The sequence below is a fragment of the Dermacentor variabilis genome, chromosome 3 (genome assembly GCF_050947875.1).
Source record: "Dermacentor variabilis isolate Ectoservices chromosome 3, ASM5094787v1, whole genome shotgun sequence".
Classification (NCBI taxonomy): Eukaryota; Metazoa; Arthropoda; class Arachnida; order Ixodida; family Ixodidae; genus Dermacentor; species Dermacentor variabilis.
In genome coordinates, this window is record NC_134570.1 from 219,570,293 (window position 1) to 219,590,875 (window position 20,583).

Consider the following 20,583-nt stretch of genomic DNA (forward strand, 5'->3'; position numbering starts at 1 on the left):
GGCTGTGGATGCACGTCGCACGTTGGTGCCACTAACAGCTTCCTCTTTCTATAATAACGCAGTGGTTTCCCCATTACATGGTGTTAGCTGACATCGCATCAATATTCCGCAGGATGCGCTAAAACAATAAACTGTTCACATTCAAGCAGCTGCACATGCATACCATGCGTAACCACGGCGATTCGCCCAAGCCAAAAAGGAGCAAAGGCGCGTGTTGCCAGACTTTCCTCCTCGCCCGATGAAACGGTCTACAGCGGCTCCGCAGCCACCGTAGTCCTCCATAAGGAAAGCAACAAAATCCCAATAAAGAAAGGCGTCAGGCAGGAAGATACGATCTCTCCAGTGCTATTCACAGCGTGTTTACAGGAGGTATTCAGAGACCTGGATTGGGAAGAATTGGGGATAAGAATGAATGGAGAATACCTTAGTAACTTGCGATTCGCTGATGATATTGCCTCGCTTAGTAAATCAGGGGACCAACTGCAATGCATGCTCACTGATCTGGAGAGGCAAAGCAGAAAGGTGGGTCTAATAATTAATCCGCAGAAAACTAAAGTATAGTTTAATAGCTTCGGAAGATAACAGCAGTTTACGATAGGTAGCGAGGCACTGAAAGTGGTAAGGAAATACATCTTCTTAGGAGAGGTAGTCCCCGCGGATCCGGATCATGAGACTGAAATAATCCGAAAATAAGAATGGGCTGGGGTGCGTTTGGCAGGCATTCTCAGATCATGAACAGCAGGTTGCCATTATCCGTCAAGAGAAAATCGTATAACAGCTGTGTCTTACCAGTACTCACGTACGGGCAAAAACCTGGAGGCTTAAGAAAAGGGTTCTACTTAGATTGAGGAGAGGAGGACTGAACGAGCTACGGAAAGAAGAATGATGGGCTTGACGTTAAGGAATAAGAAGAGAGCAGATTGGGTGAGGGAACAACGCGAGTTACTGATATCTTAGTTGAAATCAAGAAAAAGAAATGGGGCATGGGCAGTACATGTAATAAGGAAGGAAGATAACCGATGGTCATTAAGGGTTACGGACTGGATTCCAAGGGAAGGGAAGCGTAGCAGGGGGCGGCAGAAAGTTAGGTGGGCGGATGAGATTAAGAAGTTTGCAGGGACAACATGGCCGCAATTAGTACATGACCGGGGTAATTGGAGAAGTATGGGAGAGGCCTTTGCCCCGCAGTGGGCGTAACCAGGCTGATGATGAAGAAGATGATGATGATGTATAAGCAATGAAGTTACGAAAGCGGGCCAAATATCTAGAACTAGTGTAATGGTTTCATGACGAAAACGCACAGCTCTTTGTTTGCCAGCCCGCACGCGCCCAGCAGTTAACATTTTTTGAAATAATGAGCAGCAAATATGATATCCTCGACATTGGGGTATAAGTGCGAGATGGATTTTTTCTGATTTTTTTCTCTCGTTGTTATCGGTGCATATGCAATGCGAGTGGTGATAATTAAATACTTTCAGGGGCGTAATTTAGTGTGTTTTAATCTACTGTACAAAGAGTTTTGACTCTTTCTTATTTCCATGCCTTCCAACACGCTTTTTTTTGTCCGCTCTTTTTCGTGAATAACCGACTCCACAAAGAAACGGGCGACCGCGAATCTCGGCAGGTGCCCTGGCAAGCTCAGCACTGGTGGCTCCACTGCGACGGGGGGAGGCTGCCGCATGCGAGGGCCCCGCCCCTGTCGGCCCGCCCGGCCACGTGACCAGGGCCCCGCCTCCAGCCACACTTGGCTGCGGCGCGGTGGCACCTCCGAGTCGGGCGCATGGAGCCACGCGAGCAGCAAGCTCTGTCCCCCCGCGCACCAGCAGCCATGTCCTCTGCGCGGTCCAGCTGCGCACCCGTGGCGTCGGTGGCGCCCATGGCCGTGGTGGTGCTCACAGACGACGGCCGGGAGAAGTGGGACAAGAAGATTGAATTCCTCCTCGCCGTCATCGGGTTTGCGGTAGACCTCGGCAACGTGTGGCGATTCCCGTACATCTGTTACCGCAACGGCGGAGGTGGGTTGCTCAGTGATTGCTGTAGCTGAAACTCCACTCACACAAGGCTGTCAGCTGGCACAGTACAGTTGGCTGTCGCAGTGCCTTTCTAGACGTCTATTAGACGTCTATGCGGCCCGTTCAATTTTCCCGCACGGTCTCAGAGGTGAAAAAAGGTTATGCGGTTCTCATGCAGTCTAAAAATGCACTGCGGAAGCAGTTTAGGTTAGGGTCATGTCTGACTGTTACGTGATGTTATTTCGCAGGAATAGTGATTATAATGATTGTATACTTTTTTGCCATGCTGCACTGCGTTACTTAACATACCAGGCCTTTCAAAGCTAACATACAGGCTTGCTTCACTGGGCTCCGCTACAAATGAAAAGACAATGGCGACAAAAAATCACAGGTTTCACACACAAACGTCATATTGCTTAAGAAATGACAGGAATCTAACTGACAGCAACATGGACACATAGAAAGAACAACTACAGCTAACTCGTCAAGTCTCACAAAAGATTAGCCAATCTAGTCAAGCTGCGGTTCGTGCTTTGCAGCAAGGAAATCGAGGATATTTTAAAGACTTGCGTTACATAGACACATCTGGCTCTGCCATACCTAGTGCTACTATGTAGTGTTAGATTTGCGCCAATGCTCCAGGACCAATGTAATGGTGTCTCAACTCGGATGGGCAGAATAGTGATGGCACAACCGTTTGAAAAAAATAGTGATTTAACCGTGAGGAGATCAAAAGACAAAAGAACATTGTCAGCTATAAACGAATTGTACGCAAAATGTTTTACCACACATTTCAAGATTACATCCATGCGGCACTTCCAATGAGCAGAAGCAAATAAAAATAATGTAACAGCGTACGTAAATACGCTCGTATTTGCTATGCAAGGGTGCGGATAATCGTATTTTCATAGATGTCGGCAGCATAGGCCTAACGTTAAACAAGCAAGTGACGCGGGTTTCTGTATTACAAATGTATACTAAGCCACTATGCCACATTGATTCCTTGTAAAGAAACACTCCCAGAATTTAATTTACCTCATGGGCTCTACTGCCCGGCATTTTCACGAAGGATTGATACGGCGTTGCACATATAGGGGTGACTCAGTAACGTTGGCTTTGACTTGACTTCTAAAACATACAAATTTAGTTTCTAGGATGCTTAGAAACAGTTATTTGTGAACTAAGACATAACATTGGAAACATCTTGTTATAGGAGTGTAATGGTTTTCGAGTAACATGTATGCTTGGTTGGCAACGCAGTGTCATCGCATACTTTAAAACGAGGTCCTTGTAATGATCTAACACGAAATCTTAATCAATATATTAAAAAGGGGTGATGATAAAATGGAACATTGCGGTACCTCTGAGGTCAGTTATAGCTTAATGCTAAAGGGCTTTGGTTTTTGAGGCATACTACCTGTCAACGATTGCTTAGGAAATCGTCTAGCAAACCAAAAAGAAATGGCCCACCGAAACCGATGATTAAAGTACAGTTTTCAAGTAGAGTTGCGTGGCTCATTACGTCGAATGCCTTAGCGAAATCTATGACCAAGGCTTAAGAAAACATGGTTTGCACGACAGCTGAGAGTAAATCATGAGTGAATTTATCAAGAAGAGAAGTGGTGCCTCAACTAGCGGCGAAACCAAACTGGTGACTCGAAATAAATGTGAACAAATTTTGCGAATACTTGAGGCAAGATTGGCAATATAGAAATTTGCAAAAAGCTTTTGCCATTACCTTTATTCCAGCTTTAAATAGCGAGCTTACCACTGTTACTTTCAATATGTTTCATAATGATGCACTAACTACCAAAAACGGCTTCAAGATTTTGTCGAAGGAAGGATACCGAAATTCTCTCTATGGCGGTAGGTTTTCTCCGTGTGAAACTAAAGCAATTATAGCCAGGGTGTCCAGCGGTAACAGTGTCACGTGGCAGTGATGGTTAAGAAGGCAGCAAAACAGTGATTAACGAAACGAGCGTTTTATTGGGCGAACTTGCGCCCTCAAAAACGGGCTACACTCAAAGAACAACGGTAGCGGCGAACACGATCGGCGGTCGTCGAATTCTGATCAACGGGTACAGCGCGTCGGCTTTTACACATCCCCCAATCGTCGAATGATCCAGACTAATCGATGGTGCCCGCGCGCCTTCCACAAAGGTCTACATTGGTCGCGTCGCGCACACATGCAATCAGATTACACAATTCGGCGATAACAGACAGCGGATGGAAGCATCGATAACATCCCAGAAACTTCCGACACATGCAAGCGCGTTCTGGGCTGTGCGAGGACATTTGTTAGGCGGTGAAACGTTTCGCTCGATAAAGAGAAGTACACGTATCAATACCCCCCTCTTAAAAAGCATGGACCCGATGCTGCAAACAAACGAAAGTAATAAAGAAAAGCACTCGTAGCAAAGAAAACAACAAAATAAGGAAGTTCGTCAGCGTCCGTACAAGGGTTTAAGACGCACCACGTGGACCTCTTCAGACCGTGCTCGGCGCCGCTGTGAATGCGAAATGCCGTCGGGCACGACTTCATAGTCCAGTGCGCCAATACGTCGGACGACCTTGTAGTGTCCGAAATAGCGTCCCAATGGTTTCTCACTCAGTCCTCGTCGGCGTATCGGGGTCCATACCCAAACACGGTCGCCGGGCTGGTACTCGACGAGGCGTCGTCGGAGGTTGTAGTGTCGGCTGTCGGTACGCTGCTGGTTCTTGATCCGTATAGGCAGGCGAGCTGTCGGGCTTCTTCGGCGCGCTGGAGATAGGTAGCGACGTCAAGATTCTCCTCGTCAGTAACGTGCGGCAGCATGGCATCGAGCGTCGTCGTCGGGTTCCTGCTGTAAACCAGCTTAAACGGCGGGATCTGTGTTGTTTCTTACACCGCCGTGTTGTAAGCGAATGTTACGTATGGCAGAATGGCATCCCAGGTCTTGTGTTCGACGTCGACGCACATTGCTAGCATGTCAGCGAGGGTCTTATTCAGGCGCTCCGTAAGACCATTCGTCCGTGGGTGATAGGCCGTTGTCCTCCTGTGCCTTGTCCGACTGCACTGCAGTATGGCTTGGGTGAGCTCAGCTGTAAAGGCCGTTCCTCTGTCGGTGATGAGCACTTCTGGGGCGCCGTGTCCCAGCAGGATGTTTTCGACAAAGAATTTCGCCACTTCAGCTGCGTTACCTTTCGGCAGTGCCTTAGTTTCAGCGAAGCGGATCAGGTAGTCCGTCGCCACGACGATCCACTTATTTCCGGTTGTTGACGTCGGAAAAGGTCGCAACAAGTCCATCCCGATCTGCTGGAATGGTTGGCAAGGAGGCCCGATTGGCTGTAGTAATCCCGCTGACCTTGTCGGTGGTGTCTTGCGTCGCTGACAGTCTCGGCATGTTCTGACATAACGGGCGATGACGGCGGTCAGGCGCGGCCAATAATACCTTTCCTGTATCCTCGATAGTGTGCGGGAAAGTACGAGGTGTACAGCGGTCGGATCGTCATGTAGGGCGTGCAATATCTCTGGACGCAGTACCCACGGGACAACAAGAATGTAGTTGGCGCGCACTAGTGAGAAGTTCTTTAAGAGTAGGTTGTTTTGAAGCGAGAACGAAGACGATCCTCGCTTAAACGCCCGAGGGACAACGTCGGTGTGCATTTCAAAATACTCGACGAGGTTTTTCAACTCCAGGTCTGCTCGCTGCTGTTCAGCGAAGTCTTCCGCGCTTAAAATGCCAAGGAAGGCGTCGTCATTTTGCGGCGGCGAGTCAATGGGGGCGCGTGATAGGCAATCGGCATCAGAGTGTTTTCGTCTGGACTTGTAGGTTACAGTGATATCATATTCTTGCAGTATTAGTCTCCACCGCGCCAGCCGTCCTGAAGGATCCTTTATTTCGCTAGCCAACACAAGGCGTGACGGTCGCTGACGACCTTGAATGGCCTGCCATATAGCTAAGGGGGAAACTTCGCTATAGCCCAAACGATGGTGAGGCATTCCTTTTCGGTTGTAGAATAACTGCCTTCCACTTTTTACAACGAACGGCTAGCGTAAGCTATCACGTGTTCATGTCCATCTTTTCTCTGGACTAGGACGGCACGGAGGCCCAGGCTACTGGCGTCAGTGTGCATTTCGGTAGCGGCGTCCTCGTGCAAGTGTGGAAGTATGGGCGGCGACTGCATGCGCTTTGGAGTTCTTGGAATGCGTCGGCCTGCGGCGTTTACCACTTGAACTCGACGTCACATTTAGTTAGCTGTGTCAGCGGCTCAGCGATGCGTGAAAGGTCCTTGACAAAGCGATTGTAGTATGCACACATGCCAAGGAATCTACGCACTGCCTTCTTGTCGACGGGCTGCGGGAACCTTGCGATGGCAGCTGTCTTCTGCGGGTCGGGGCGGACTCCAGATTTGCTGATGACGGGGCCTGGGAACAAAAGCTCATCGTAAGTGAAGCGGCACATTTATGGCTTCAGAGTGAGCCCTGATGACTTGATGGCCTCTAGTACTGTCGCAAGCCGCCTAAGATGATCGTCGAAATTTCCGGCGAAGACGACGACGTCATCCAAGGAAACAAGACAGGTCTGCCACTTCAAACCTGCTAACAGCATGTCCATGACGCGCTGGAACGTTGGAAGCGCCGAGCACAATCCGCATGGCATGCCCTTGAAGTCGTACAGGCCGCCTGGCGTGATGAAGGCGGTCCTTTCGCATTCTCTGCCGTCGATTTATATTTGCCAGTAGCCAGACTTAAGATCCATCGACCAGAAGTATTTTGCGTTGCAGAGCCGTTCTAATGTCTTCTATCCGTGGTAGGGGGTATACATCCTTCTTTTTGATCTTGTTCAGTCGACAATATTCGACTCAGAAACGTAAGGTTCCGCCCTTTTTCTTCACCAAGACAACAGGGGATGCGCACGGGCTTTTCGACGGCTGGATGATGTCGTCGCGGAGCATTTCGTCGACTCGTTCTCTTATAGCTTCACGTTCTCGCGGCGAAACTCGCTAAGGGCTCTGGCGGAGTGGTCGAGCGCACTCCTCGGTGATTATGCGATGCTTTGCGGCTGGTGCTTGTCGAATCCTTGATGACGTCGAAAAGCAGCCTTTGTACCATCGGAGCAGACTTCTGAGCTGTTGTTGCTTAATTATGAGGAGACTTGGATTAATGTCGTAGTCTGGTTCGGAAACCATGGTCGTCGGGGTAGATGCGCCGCAATCAAAGAGGACAAACGCACAACTGGTTTCCAGAATTTGCTCGATGTACGCGATCGTCGTGCCCTGTAGATGTGTTTGAACTCCTGGCTGAAGTTTGTGAGCAACACTTCAGTTTTCCCTCCGTGCAGTCGAGCGATCCCTCTTGCGACGCAAATTTCATGGTCTAGCAGTAGACGTTGGTCATCCTCGGTGACGCCTACTACGTTGGCAGGTGTTTTGGTGCCGATGGGAATGACAACGCTGGAGCGAGGCGGGATGCTGACTTGACTTTCGAGCACGCTTAGGGCATGGTCACTACGAGAGCTCTCCGACGGTATTGCTCGATCTTCCGACCGCGTTATCGACTTCGACTTCAGGTCGATGATTGCGCCGTGTTGGTTCAGGGAGTGCATGCGGAGAATGACGTCTCGTGAACACTGTTGGAGGATAATAAAGGTGGCAGGGTAAGTCCGGTCATGAACGGTAATTCTCTCCGTGCAGATTCCAGTCGGCGTGATGAGGTATACTCCAGCGGTCCGAATTTGAGGGCCTTCCCATGCAGTCTTACCTTTCTTCAACTGGACGGTGATGGGTGCACTCATGACGGAGTAATCGGCTCCTGTGTCTACTAAGGCGGTGACTGCATGGCCGCCGAGGTCGGTGGTTCTTTGTCTTGCGTTACAGTTAGGTGTTGGCGTCGGATCACGGCTGCGTCGCGTTGGCCTGTGGCTGATACGTGGCATCGTCAGATGATTTTTCGTCGGCGTATTCTTTGCTTCCAGACATCCTCGCGACGGTGGCGTGTCGTTATGTTGTCGAGGTATTTTCTTTGGCGTCGTCGTCGGCGGCGTAGGATGTTCGTCAGTTCGACGAACAGCAACCGCACCTCCATCGGTTGCTGCTTTTAGTTTTCCGGATATTGGCTCGCAGACCGGCCCCGGGCTGAGCTAGTGTATGGTCGGCCCTGCGGTGACAGGTAGCGCCCTGGTGACGGCGAACGGGATGGTCGTCGAGGGATCCACTGAGTGGTGGCGAGGTAGTCAGCGATATCGCGAGGTCGTTCGCCAAGCTGCGGTCTCGGCGCGTTCACGGCGAACCGTCGCAGCCCCATTTCCTGGTATGGGCATCGGCGGTAGACGTGACCCGCTTCTCCGCAGTGGTAAAAGAGCGGGGCGGTGGTCAGGATCGCGCCAAATGTCCGTCTTCCTCGCGTAGCGGCGCTGGGCGACGGGCGGGCGGGCTGGCGGTGGCGGCGGTGGACGACGGGATTACGGCGTCATAGGGCCCTGGTGTGGTCGTGGAAGGGGTCTTGACGGCGGGCGACGGCGGCGTAGGTCATCGCTTCCGGTTAGGGCTGCGGTGATTTTGGTTGCAGCTTAGCAACTCCAAGCGATCGCTCGAGCTCATCTTTGACGATTTCGGTGATTGAGGCTACTTGAGGCGGCGACCTGGGGTATAACCTCTGCAGCTCTACCCGTACGACCGCTCTGATAGTCTCGCGCAGATCGTCGGTGGCCAGTGATTGAATTCCTGCGTAATTGGTAGATGTCGTGTTCGTGTGGTGGTTGAATGGCCGGTTCCGGATTTGGCGTGTCTTCGTGCATGTGGCCTCGCGAAGGAACTGTTCTAAGGTCTTCGGAGGGCATCGTATCATTGCGCCGAAAAGTTCTTCCGTTACACCCCGCATGAGAAGGCGGACTTTCTTCTCCTCGGGCATGTCCGGGTCGGCGTGGCGGAACAGAGGGTTCATTTCTTCCGTGAATATGGCAACGTTCTCATTAGGTAGCTGCACTCGGGCTTCGAGCATGGCTTCGGCCATTTCCTTGCGCACGATGCTCGTAAAGGTGCGCAGGAAGCCGCTCCGGAACAGGCCCCATGTTGTCAAGGTCGACTCCCGGTTCTCAAGCCACGTTGTGGCGGCGTCTTCTAAGGCAAAGTGTACATGCCGCAGCTCGTCGTCGGAGCCCTAGTTGTTGAATGTCACGACTCGTTCGTAGGTCTCCAGCCAGGATTCCGGGTATTCAGTCGCTGCCCCATGGAAGGTCGGTGGGTCCCGAGTTTGTTGTAGGATAACGGGGGAAGCTGGGGCAACCATTGGGGTTGCTTTGACCACGATCTTTGTCGTCTCAGGTTGAAGTTCGTGCTCTTGGGGCAGTCCTTGCAGTCTGCGGCTAGCACGCTGGTGTTGGGCGATGTTGGTTTTGTCCTCGGGCTTCGGACTTGGATCGCGGCATTGCAGGGGCGTTCGGTACATGAACGCACTAGCACCTCCACCACGTGTGACGTGGTAGTGACGATTAAGAAGGCAGCAAAACTGTGATTAACGAAACGAGCGTTTTATTGGGCAAACTTGTGCCCTCAAAAACAGGCTACACTCAAAGAACCACGGTAGCGACGAACACGATCGGCGGTCGTCGAAATCTGATCAACGGGTCAAGCGTGTCGGGTTTTATAGATCGCAATCGTCGAATGCTCCAGACTAATCGCTGGTACCCGCGCGCCTTCCTCAAAGTTCTACATTATTAGCGTCGCGCACACATGCAATCAGAATACACAAATCGGCTACAACAGACAGCGGATGCAACCACCGATAACATTCCAGAAACTTTCGACACATGCAAGCGCGTCCTGCGCTGTGCGATAACATTTGTTAGGCGGTGAAACGTGTCACCCGATAAAGAGAAGTACACGTGTCAATAGTATAAATGCAGGTGCCATTATCACTTTGTTGAGCTTGCATCGACCCACCCTGACTGATTAGCTGCCTGTGGAAACACGCGCGAAATGCTGATCAAACAATTCAGCCGCGCGCGAAAGATTACCCGTAATCGTGTCCGTGGGAGATGAAGATTTTCCTTTTCCGCAACCACATCCTAGCCTAGCTTTTAGCGGACCACTTGGACTGCGGTTGCAAGTGCCCCCTTTTTGAACTTGCAATCAGGGTAACTATTCTGTGTCGTGCAACTGTTTAGTCAAGTTTAAGCTGAATATTGCTTACCTTTATACTGTTTCAGAAATAATTCCCGCTCAATAGCTGTCCGCATAAATTCTGGAGTTCGCCTGCTGTGGTCTCGTCAAGCCTGCTTATTATAACTACTGGGCACGTTTTTTCGAATGTGTCTACCTGCTCGCCTTATTTAGTGTATGCTTCACTTGCGACACAAGAAATCAAAGACCGCTCGCAATTTCCTGCCGAAGTAGGGAACTTACGTTGGTGAACCAGACACACGTGTGTTTTCTTGTCTGTTTCGTTTTGCAGACCTTGGGCGCTGTAACGCAAAGCTATTCCAAACTTTTCTATCCCAATTCTTCAATCATTCCTCCGCTATTGGTTAAAAGCTTTTAGGAACCACCCTCACTTTGCCTGTCTGTCACGCGATGTCACGAAAACCGTGGTAGCTCCCGATATGATATGACATGAACGCGCTGAATATGCATGACTGCAAGGAACAAAAGAAAAATAGTTATTTCTGATTCGACGCCTTTTCGCTATTAGACCTCGGCTATTTGTCAAATGTTTACGGGCTGCACCCACTTCACCTGCTTCTCACTCGACGTCGAAACACCGCAAGAGCTCACTGCATCAATGCGACGTGTACGCGTTAAAGTCGCATTAATATGCCGAAGAAAACTGAATTTTTCTCTGGATAGCCGCAGGCTGTCGCATTTCGAAAGGAATAAATGATGGCTGCTGTCGGTCGCTCAGGACTGGCTACTCGCACCTGCTGGAAAGCATGAGTTTATATGCGTACAATTAAAGTTTTTATGTGGCCGTGTACCGTTTGCGAGAAATTTAGGCAGGTTTACGACATCGCTCAGTGAACTTTTCTGTGCTGAGGATCCTTTTCAGCAGCATTCTTCACCTTCCTTTGTATGCCGCGCGATTTTCTACCAGCCACCGCAAGCTAAGTAAGGGAATGCGGACCAACCGCAGACGCTGGCACCACCCTCTTCATCCGGCTATCGATTTTCAGAGCACTGGCTCGGCCCCATAGAACCCCTCTCCGTTTGAGCCGTGCTTCTCGCCTCTTGTCAGCCAATTAGATAATATAATCCACTCAGTGTAGGCAATGCTGTTCGTTTTTAAAGCAAACAAAAGTGACGCCCTGTAAAGGAGGAAAGCATTTGATTGGTCTCTTTAAACAACCCTGCGGGTCAGCGCCCGGTGCTTGCGTCGGCGGGTATGCAAATTCGACGTCAGGAGATGGTAATAAAACATATTGGAATAGTTTTGCGTTATATGGCCCCTGCCTTTTATACGCATATTTATTAATGGTTAGCTTGCCCCTAGCGCTTGGGCAACAGGGCCAGCATTATGATTTACATGTAATGACAAAGGCAAGATGGCGACGAAGCAGCCAAGCGAGCAAGGCACAGTGTTGGTGGTAGCCACGCGACCAGAGCTTGCGCTTGCCCAGATTTTTGGCCGCGCGACCCTCGCCTTTGACGTTGCTCGTCGTTCTTTGACGTGTAAAGGTCAATAAATCACGTGAAATTTGGTGTAGGTTGCGTGAGTCTCCTGCACCATACTGCAACTTCGTTACTGGATGCTCCCTTCTGTTCCTTCGCCCATTATGGCCTACGACACTTCGACTCAAACTGATCCTGCGGCCGCCTATGCCACCTGCTGCGTCCAGTACTGTCAGCGCGACCCACCAATCTTGAACAGCTCAGGTGATTCACACACTGAAGATTGGTTGTCGACGTACGAGCGCCAGTAACAAATGGTACGATCCGACGAAATTCACTCACGTCATGTTTTATTTTGCGGATATCGCGCAACTGTGGTAGCAAAACTACGAGATTGACATTCCAACTTGGTTCGTTATCAAGACATCCATTACGGACGTCCTTGGTCGTCCTACGGCCCGCCAGCTTCGCGTTGAGCAGCGCTTGCGTGAACGTGCGCAGCGAGAATTTCGTGGGCTACATCGAGGATGTGCTTAATCTCTGCAACTGCAACAACCCCACCATGACTGAGGAGGAAAAAAATCAAGCAAATGCCGAAGGGCATTGAGGACGACGCTTTTCAGCTGCTGCTCGCCAGAAATCCCACTACGGTCGCTGCACTCCTCTCATTGTGTCAGAGCTTTGACAAGTCACGTTATTTTTTTTTAATGTTACGCGATTGATTGACAACGAGACCCATGCGAACGACGAGGAACGTCAAAAATGCCAGCGTCAAGAAATGGCGATCGACAAGCCCGGCAAGCATCGCCTCAACGCCAATACGGCCGCAGCCGCCCTCGGTCCAGGGGGAGATCCAGGCCTCGTGGCCGCTTCAGCGGCCGCACCAGGAGCCGTTCCGTCCCCAGGGCCAGGTCGAGGTCAAGATCCGGAGTCCGATCCAGATTCAGATCCGGTTCCAGGGGCCGCCCGGGTTCCAGAGGCCAGCCACCATACGGACCTCAGACCGCCTCCACACGTTGCGGGAAGCAGCCGGCCCTCGTTTGGGCCGATCTGGCACGTCCCAAGTCAGGCGCCAATACTGAGGCTGCTCCGGCACCTCGTAACTACCCGCCCCCAGAGTAAGCTAGAGATTCGGAAGTCATTCGCGTGCACAAAGAGAACGACGACCTCAAGTACACAATCAAGTTAACGAACTGGCTAGTTAACAAAATGGCAGATATCAGGAAACTCGTTTCGAATTTGTCGGGTAACGGTGCGTCAGGCAGGGCCACTGAGACTCCAGTCCCAGCTCCGGTGGACGGTACTGCGACGTCCTCCAAATGCAGGGCAGTAGTCAAACAAACAGGTGAATTGGGAGCGTTGTCCGCAGAAGTCAGCGAAATTAAACAGACTCTCATTGGGCTGGCAGACGGCCTCAAACAGGTCGCCGCTAGCGTCAGTTGCCTCACCGATAACGTTCGCCAAATTCAGGTTGCGCTCGAAAACCCCAACAGGGGCCTCGGAGCTCTTGCAGATCGCATCGACGCCATTGAGGCGCGAATGGCTTCATCCGCTTCCGTCAAAGAGCCGCCAACCCTTCCCTCCATGCTAAATGAAGCTAGACTTCAGTATCCCACCAGCGCGGTGACACCAGGTCCCGGAGTTTGCGCAGCCCTAACTGCCCTGTTAAGTGACAGTGCGTCCGGTCCGCCATAATGGATAGATCAAAAGAGAGTTTTCGCATTTGGCAATAGAACTGCAGGGGGTATCTAACAAAAGATCCGCTCTGCAGCAGTTTTTCAGGTCTCGCTGTCAAACCTCAGGTCATTGCTCTCCAGGAAACATTTGTATCCGCCGCTTCGCTTCAGGTCTACAGGGCCGTGTCGGGCCGGCCCGGGGGGCCAGGAATTTGCACCTTGATTGATAAAGGGCTGACTCATCTCACCCATGACTTCAAGCTGGCGAGTTGTAGAATCGAATATGTCATGGTTTAGATACTGCTCGACGTACCGAGGCGTCATCAGCGCAGAAAAAGTGTGTTCGTCCTCAATGTCTACAGCAACCCGAGGAACTCACGCCAGCAGTTCAAGACCATCCTCAAGAAAGCCACCGACTTGGCCGGCTCTCGACCCTTGGTCGTCGTCAGTGATTTGAACTCATCGTACGGCATATGAGGTTAGGTCTACGACACTACCAAGGGGCGCAATCTATGTCAAGACGCCAACGAGATGGACCTCACTCTGCTCGCTGACAAGGATTTTCCTGCGCGCATCGGCAACTCCGCCACCCGGGACTCGACACCCGACCTCGCCTTCGTTAGGAATGTTGAGGACATGGGCTGGGAGAACACCGCCATGGAGTTCAGCAGCGACCACTGCATTCTCGAGACCAACTTGAAGGTGTCTCGGAGTAGGGTCAGGGAATTCACGTTCATCGATTGGGACCATTTTCGCAAGATTCGCGAGGAACCCGGCAGAGCCAGGGCACCCACCACGCTCGAAGAATGATGCGAAGGCGCCCGGAACCACGCTTTCGTGGCCACCAAGAAGGTGATAACCGATCTCGACGTCTAGAAGATGGACAGCAGACTCGCCCACCTGATCGAGGCAAAAAACGCTCTGTTCCGCCGATAGAAGGGTCAAAGGCTCAATCGCAGACTCCGAAAGAAGATCTCGGAACTAAACAAGGTCATCGATGACCACTGCAAGGTGCTATGCCAGCAGCAGTGGGACGAGCTCTGCGAATCCATTGACGGACAGATACGCAGTGGCGAATCCTGGGGTATGCTGAAGCACCTTGTCGACAAAAGTGGCTCGAAGTCAAAGCAGAGGCATACGTTGGCCCGGGCTCTTTACGAAGCCACCACGTCTCACACGGTAGAGGAACTTGTCTCAAAAATCATACAGAAGTAGCTGGCCGTCCCTCGCGACGGAGATCCGTCGACCCGAATCCCGGACTACCGAGGCCTTCCACGCCCCGAACTTGATGAATACTTCTCCGTTGCCGAGCTCAGACAGGCCGTCTTCGCACTCATCCACAACTCTGCGCTTGGTGGGTCCGGACGGAGTCATCAACATAATGTTGAGAAATCTCGACGACACGTCGATCGTCTTTCTGACCGACAAGGTCAAGAATTCTTGAAGACCGGCGTTGTTCCTGCAGGATGGACGATGGCCTGCAGGGTGCTCATTTCCAAGCCAGGCAAGGCCCCGGTAATCGAGAACCTCAGGCCAATTTCTCTAACCTCCTGCGTCGCCAACGTCATGGAGCGCGTCGTCCTCAACAGGCTCAATGAGTACCTCGAAGGCAACGAGGTTTACACATACATGATTGGCTTCCGCGCCGCACTTTCGACGCAGGATGCCGTAAAACTAATCAAGCATCAGATTATGGATGGCCGTTCCAGAGACGTCATGGCTCTGCTTGGCCTGGACCTCGAGCAGGCTTTCGAGAAGGTGCTACACACCTTCTTCGTAAGGACCATTTCAGACCTGGGTCTCGGACAGGAAGTCCAAGGTTCACATTAGGGACTTCCAATGACCATGTGCCCCTCGGAGGGCGGGGCACTCCTCAGGGCACCGTCATCTCCCCCACACTGCTTAACATCTGTATGATTGACCTTTCCGAGAGGTCGGCACGCGTCGAGGACGTCAAGCACACCACCTACGCCGACGACATCACTTTATGGTGCTCCGGCGGCTGCCAGGGAACAGTCGAAGAAGCCACGCAGGAGGCGATCGTCGTGATCAAGGAGTATCTCCGCCCCACCGGACTTCGATGCTCCCTCGCCAAGTCGGAGCTTCTGCTTTACAGAAAAGAGAAGGGAGGCAGACCCAAAGATTGGAAGCCAGTCTCAGAAAGCAGCATCAGTATTCGAACTTGTGCAGGGTGTTATACCCAGGGTCGACGTTATTCGGGTTCTGGGCATGTTTGTCGTATTCAACGGTGGGAACGGAACGGCTCTCCGCAAGATCATCGCAAAGACGAACAACGCTGTCCGCCTCGTTCGCAGAATTGCAAACAGACGCCGAGGAATGAAGGAAAACAATCTCGTCAGGCTGATCAATGCCATCGTACTACGCCACTTCACATACACGATTTCTAGGCACAACTGGCTCAGAGCGGAGCGAGACAAGCTCAACGCTCTCATCCGCAAAGTAGTTAAGAGGGCTCTCGGGCTACCCATCAGTACCCATTCCGAGGAGCTCCTAGAGCTGGGGGTGTATAATACAGCACAATGTGTTGGCGGGCTAGTTGGTGCGAATCCATGAATATTTTGTTTAGCGCAAAAAGACAGACACAAGAAAGACGGCAGGACAAGGCGCTACTCTCAACTGAAATCATTTTATTGCGTCACTCCTTTATAGACCGCTCAAACCAGAGGAACATGTGCAGTGAGCACCATGCGGTGGAGCCACCAACATCCGATCCCAAGAGCGCACTCATGCGACAGAATCCAAAAAACCAAATTCAGCGCTGTACAAGGTTAAGGAAGGCACACTAATGCACTGTGACCCCAATGACTGAATGAAAAATGCTTCTGATAACTCTCGGGCGGTGGTGTCACGACTCTTCTTCAAAATTGTGGTATCACGAAACATGGGTTTGCACTTGCATGTTTTACAATGCTGAGCCAAATGCGAACCTGTGCCTGTTGGTATGGATCGCTCATGTTCTCTAAGGCGCTCGTTAACACAGCGGCCTGACTGCCCTACATACACTTTGCCACATGACAAGGGAATTTTATAAACCACACCAACGCTGCAATCTACAAACTTCACGTGGTTCTTTTCACAATCCGGTTTTTTACTTGTTTGAGAAATACGGCTGCACAACATCGACAGTTTCTGAGGAGCGGAAAACACTACCGGAATTTTGTATCTGGTAGCGACATTCTTCAGGTTGTGAGCCACTCTGTGGCAATACGGCACAACTTCAGGCCTTTTCTTTTGTGTGCTGCAGTTACTTTTATGCCGCTTGCCTTTCAGTTTTGGAAGCAATACCTCCGAGACTGACGTCACCACCACACTTGGGTAACCAGCAGCCTGCAGCCTATTTAACTGTGCAAGGAAACTCATGTTCGCAGAGTGATGACAAGACTTCTTTAAGGAAGATTCTAAACACATCAAAGCAATGACGCGTTTCACAGTCTTTGAGTGCGCAGACGCGTAAGGTAAAGTTCTTTACGTGCACTTGGCGAGTACATCCAACAGGCGTGGCCTGTTTGTAAGGATAGCTGCAAATCTAAAAACTGGAGTTTACCGTCCCTAGATAGCTCATGTGTGAAAGTTAGACATTTGCCATTGTCATTGAACAGAGTTAAATGTATTCAAAGTATTAAAGTATTATTAAAGTAGTATTAAAGTAGTATTAAAGTATTATTCAAAGTATTAAAAGTATTAACAAAGTATTCATGGTGTATAATATCGCCGAGGAGATTGCCGAAGCCCAAGAGCGCGCGCGACTCACTCGCCTGAGCACCACAGCGGCAGGAAAACGCATACTCGAAGAGCTGGGTTACCACCCTGCGGGATTCCCGATGGTCAGTACCCCGATCCCTAGGTGCTTTCGAGAAAAGTTCAAAGTGGCCCCTGTGCCCCGAAACGTCCATCCCGTCCACAACGGGGGCAGACGCAAGGCCAGAGCAGCAGTCATCTTCAAACAGATCAAGCAACGAGACATTAGAGCAAACTTCGTCGACGCCACTGAGCACAGCGATGGGAAGACCTTTGCCGTCGTGGTGGTCGACTCCAGCGGCAAGATTTTCAATAGCGTCCCCATTCGCACTTCAGACCCCGAAGTCGCCGAGCAAGCCGCGATCGCCCTCGCCCTGCTAGACGGTCGTGGGTCCGAGGTCTATAGCGATTCGAAAACGGCACTTAGGGCTTTTCAAAAGCGTTGCATCGCCAAGCAAGCTGCTCGTCTTCTCAGCAGCTCGAGTCCCTATGCTTTCACGCATCATTCAATCCACTGGTTTCGCGCTCACGTAGAGTCGGTCGAGGGTGCTCCCGCGAACCTCAATGAGTCTGCTCACGAGGCTGCGCGTGACCTCACTGACCGCGCTTTCTCTGTAAGGAGCGCCGACTCCCCTCCTCTCTAGAGCCACAGAGACGCCCCCGCTACTCACAACGAGGTTAATAAATTCTTCTACATGTCTAGAAGGGTCTTTCCACTCCATGACCCCAAGTTGAATAGGGCGCAAGCCGTTTCGCTTAGACTTCTACAGACCAGCACACACCCATGTCTGTCTGTTCTCCACGAGGCTTACACCGACGTATATAGCGACGACGCCTGCCCGTTCTGCAGGCAGCCCTCCGCCCTTGCGCACAAGCGGTGGGAGTGCGTGTCGACATGCCCAAAGTTCACCAAGGAGGGAGTGGGACTCGCTTCTGTGCAGTCCCGCTCTAGAAAAGCAAATCCTAGCTGTCCGGTCTGACCGCGACCGGGCTGCTGGGCGAGACCTGCCGGTCCCGACGTGGGACTAGGCAGGTGCGCGACGAGTTCGTGTCCTCGCCAGCCCTGCAATAAAGTTTCTTCACTCACTCCCTCAATCACTCACTCACTCGGGTAGCGTGGCCACCATCAACACTGTGGCTGACTTGCTTGACTGATTCGTCGTCGTCTTGCCTTCGTCCTTAAATAAATAAATAAATAAATAAATAGCAAAAATAAATAAAACGAAACAAACGGACTGTCTCCACGAAATATGCATCGCCGCTTCTCTTTCTGAATAACTTAGGGTTGCTACCGTACTCGAAGTGGGCGCGGTGTGAACGTTCCTCTTGTCAACAGGGGAACATCAAAGGCACGTAGGCCATCCTTCTGGCTGCAGCACCCGACACTTTACGTATTGGAAACATGCCTTTTAGGTGTCGCACTACGAATTGACTGCCTTGTATGACCACTTCGTATCGCCTTAACACCTCGCTATTCTGTGTCGTAGATAGTGCGCCTCGAAAAGAAACGAACGAGGGGAAGATAATTGGGCCCTGGCTTTTGTCCACGTTTGTGCCGAACGTCTTTCTGATTTGTTCATCGTGTGGTGGCTCGGACGCGCTCTGACGAGAAACATTGCAACCGACAAACGCGCCTTTGTAGCTCTTTCGCTACGCTCCAAAAGGGGGTTCCGTGCTTTTTGAATGAATGAATGTTTCTTTTGACAGAAATAAAATACAAAGAATCTCTGTCAAAGAGGCTGACACAAAGGCACGAATGCCTGACTGTGTCAGTTTCCATCCCCGACCCATTCCCAGTGCACAAAACACTCAAGCACACAGGGCAAGCATGGTACACAAAGTGGATACATACACAAAAAAATGAAAAGTACATGAAACACGTAACAGAAGTACTGAATTTGATTTGTGTACACAAGAATCAACTGTCATACCTGAAGCGACAGCAAATGAAGATTTTAGTGTCATCAGCATACATGATTATGTGAGGTGTTAGAGGCACGTTTCTGATGTCATTAATGTATAATAAAAAAGAAGTGGCCCTAGGGTGGACCCCTGCCGAACACCGTATTTGATTTCAGCCATTGCTGATTTGGAATGACAAATGTATGTGTACTGTAGTCGGTTGGGTTAATGATCTTTAATTAGGTTGAGAGCAGTTCCCCTAATGCCGTACTCGCTTAACTTTTGTGACAAGATATCGTGTTATGGAATCGAATGCCTTTTTAAAGTCAAGAAGTATTCCTATTGTGTACAGCTTGTCCTCAAAGTTACTTATTATTTTTTCTTTTAGCTTTAGCAGCGCCATTTCAGTACATTGGTATTTTCGGAAACCGTATTGCTTTTCTGTTATAATATTATTTTGAGTACAGAAATTTAAAATTTTTTCGGTAATGACCTGCTCTACTATTTTGGAAAAGATTGGGAGAACTGAAATTGGTCTGTAGTTGTTCACGTCATTCCTGTCTCCCCCTTTAAAAACTACCGATACCTGTGCAATCTTTAATTCATCGGGGAATGCGCCAGTGCACAAAATTAAATTGCATATGCGTGACATCACTTTACAAATAGGCAGCGCCACAGCTTTTATTGGTTCTGCCTTTATGTAATCCACACCAGCCCCCACGCTGTGGAATTCTTTAACTTTAGAAATAGGCCACTTATTTCAGCCTCAACTGTTGGTGCAAGAAATAGCGATCTGCTCATACTACATGGAATATAAGACCTGTAACTTTGGTTATCAGCATCAAACGCATCAGAGGCGCCACATTGTAAGAAATGCTGGTTAAACTTATCAGCCAGTGCAGTCCCTGTGAAAGATACGCCTTTTTCCATAACTTCAAAAACAGGATTACGGTCACTGTTCGGAAGCAGATCATTCAATGTTTTCCAAACTCTTTTTGGATCATTAAGAATATCAGTGAACTTTTTCTCATAGTTCTTCTCCCTTGCCAGCTTTACATCACGGCCCAATTTATTCCTGACCTTTTTGCATTTCATTAAGTACTCTGGTTGCCTTGTCTTTATAAAAGTAGCGAATAGTCTATCACGTTCCTTTATGCGCTTTAGAAGGGTGGTGTCAACCCACGGTTTCCTGCATTTCTAGCTTCTCTTAGAGGGGAAGCTTTGTGATAAAGGTCTTTGATTACGCCGAGAAAGCGAGTGAATGGCTTGACAGGATCCGTCAATGCGTATATTTCGGACCATTCCACTTTGCTGAGGGATGCTTCAAAATCAGCAATCATGTTCTTGGTTATCAATCTGTACTGTGAGCATGTGTCATTTTTGCGCTGTCGGTACACTTTCGTCTCACGTGTAAATAACAGGAAAATAGGCATGTGATCACTTACATCAGACATGAGGACACCCGACACTAATCCAATTAATCGCGTTGTAAAACACAACTGAAGTAGGCTTTCGTAATTGTTCGTCACCCTCGTTGGAACATTAATAACATTTTCGTAGCCAAACGAAAAGAAAACATCCAGAAACGCTTGTTTGGATCGGTCCATTGAAAGCATGTTAATATTAAAATCACCCGTTACAATGAGGGG

At 50.3% G+C, this 20,583-nt stretch overlaps 1 protein-coding gene across 1 annotated transcript in view; it reads left to right on the forward strand.

Annotated features, from left to right (window-relative positions):
• The first annotated feature begins 1,809 nt into the window (after positions 1-1,809).
• Positions 1,810-20,583, forward strand: part of SerT (Serotonin transporter) — a 698,017-nt gene continuing 679,243 nt past the window's right edge. The window contains exon 1 of the mRNA XM_075686868.1: positions 1,810-2,015. Coding sequence (XP_075542983.1) covers positions 1,829-2,015 — 187 coding nt within the window. The 5' untranslated portion in view covers positions 1,810-1,828. The remainder of the gene's footprint in view (positions 2,016-20,583) is intronic.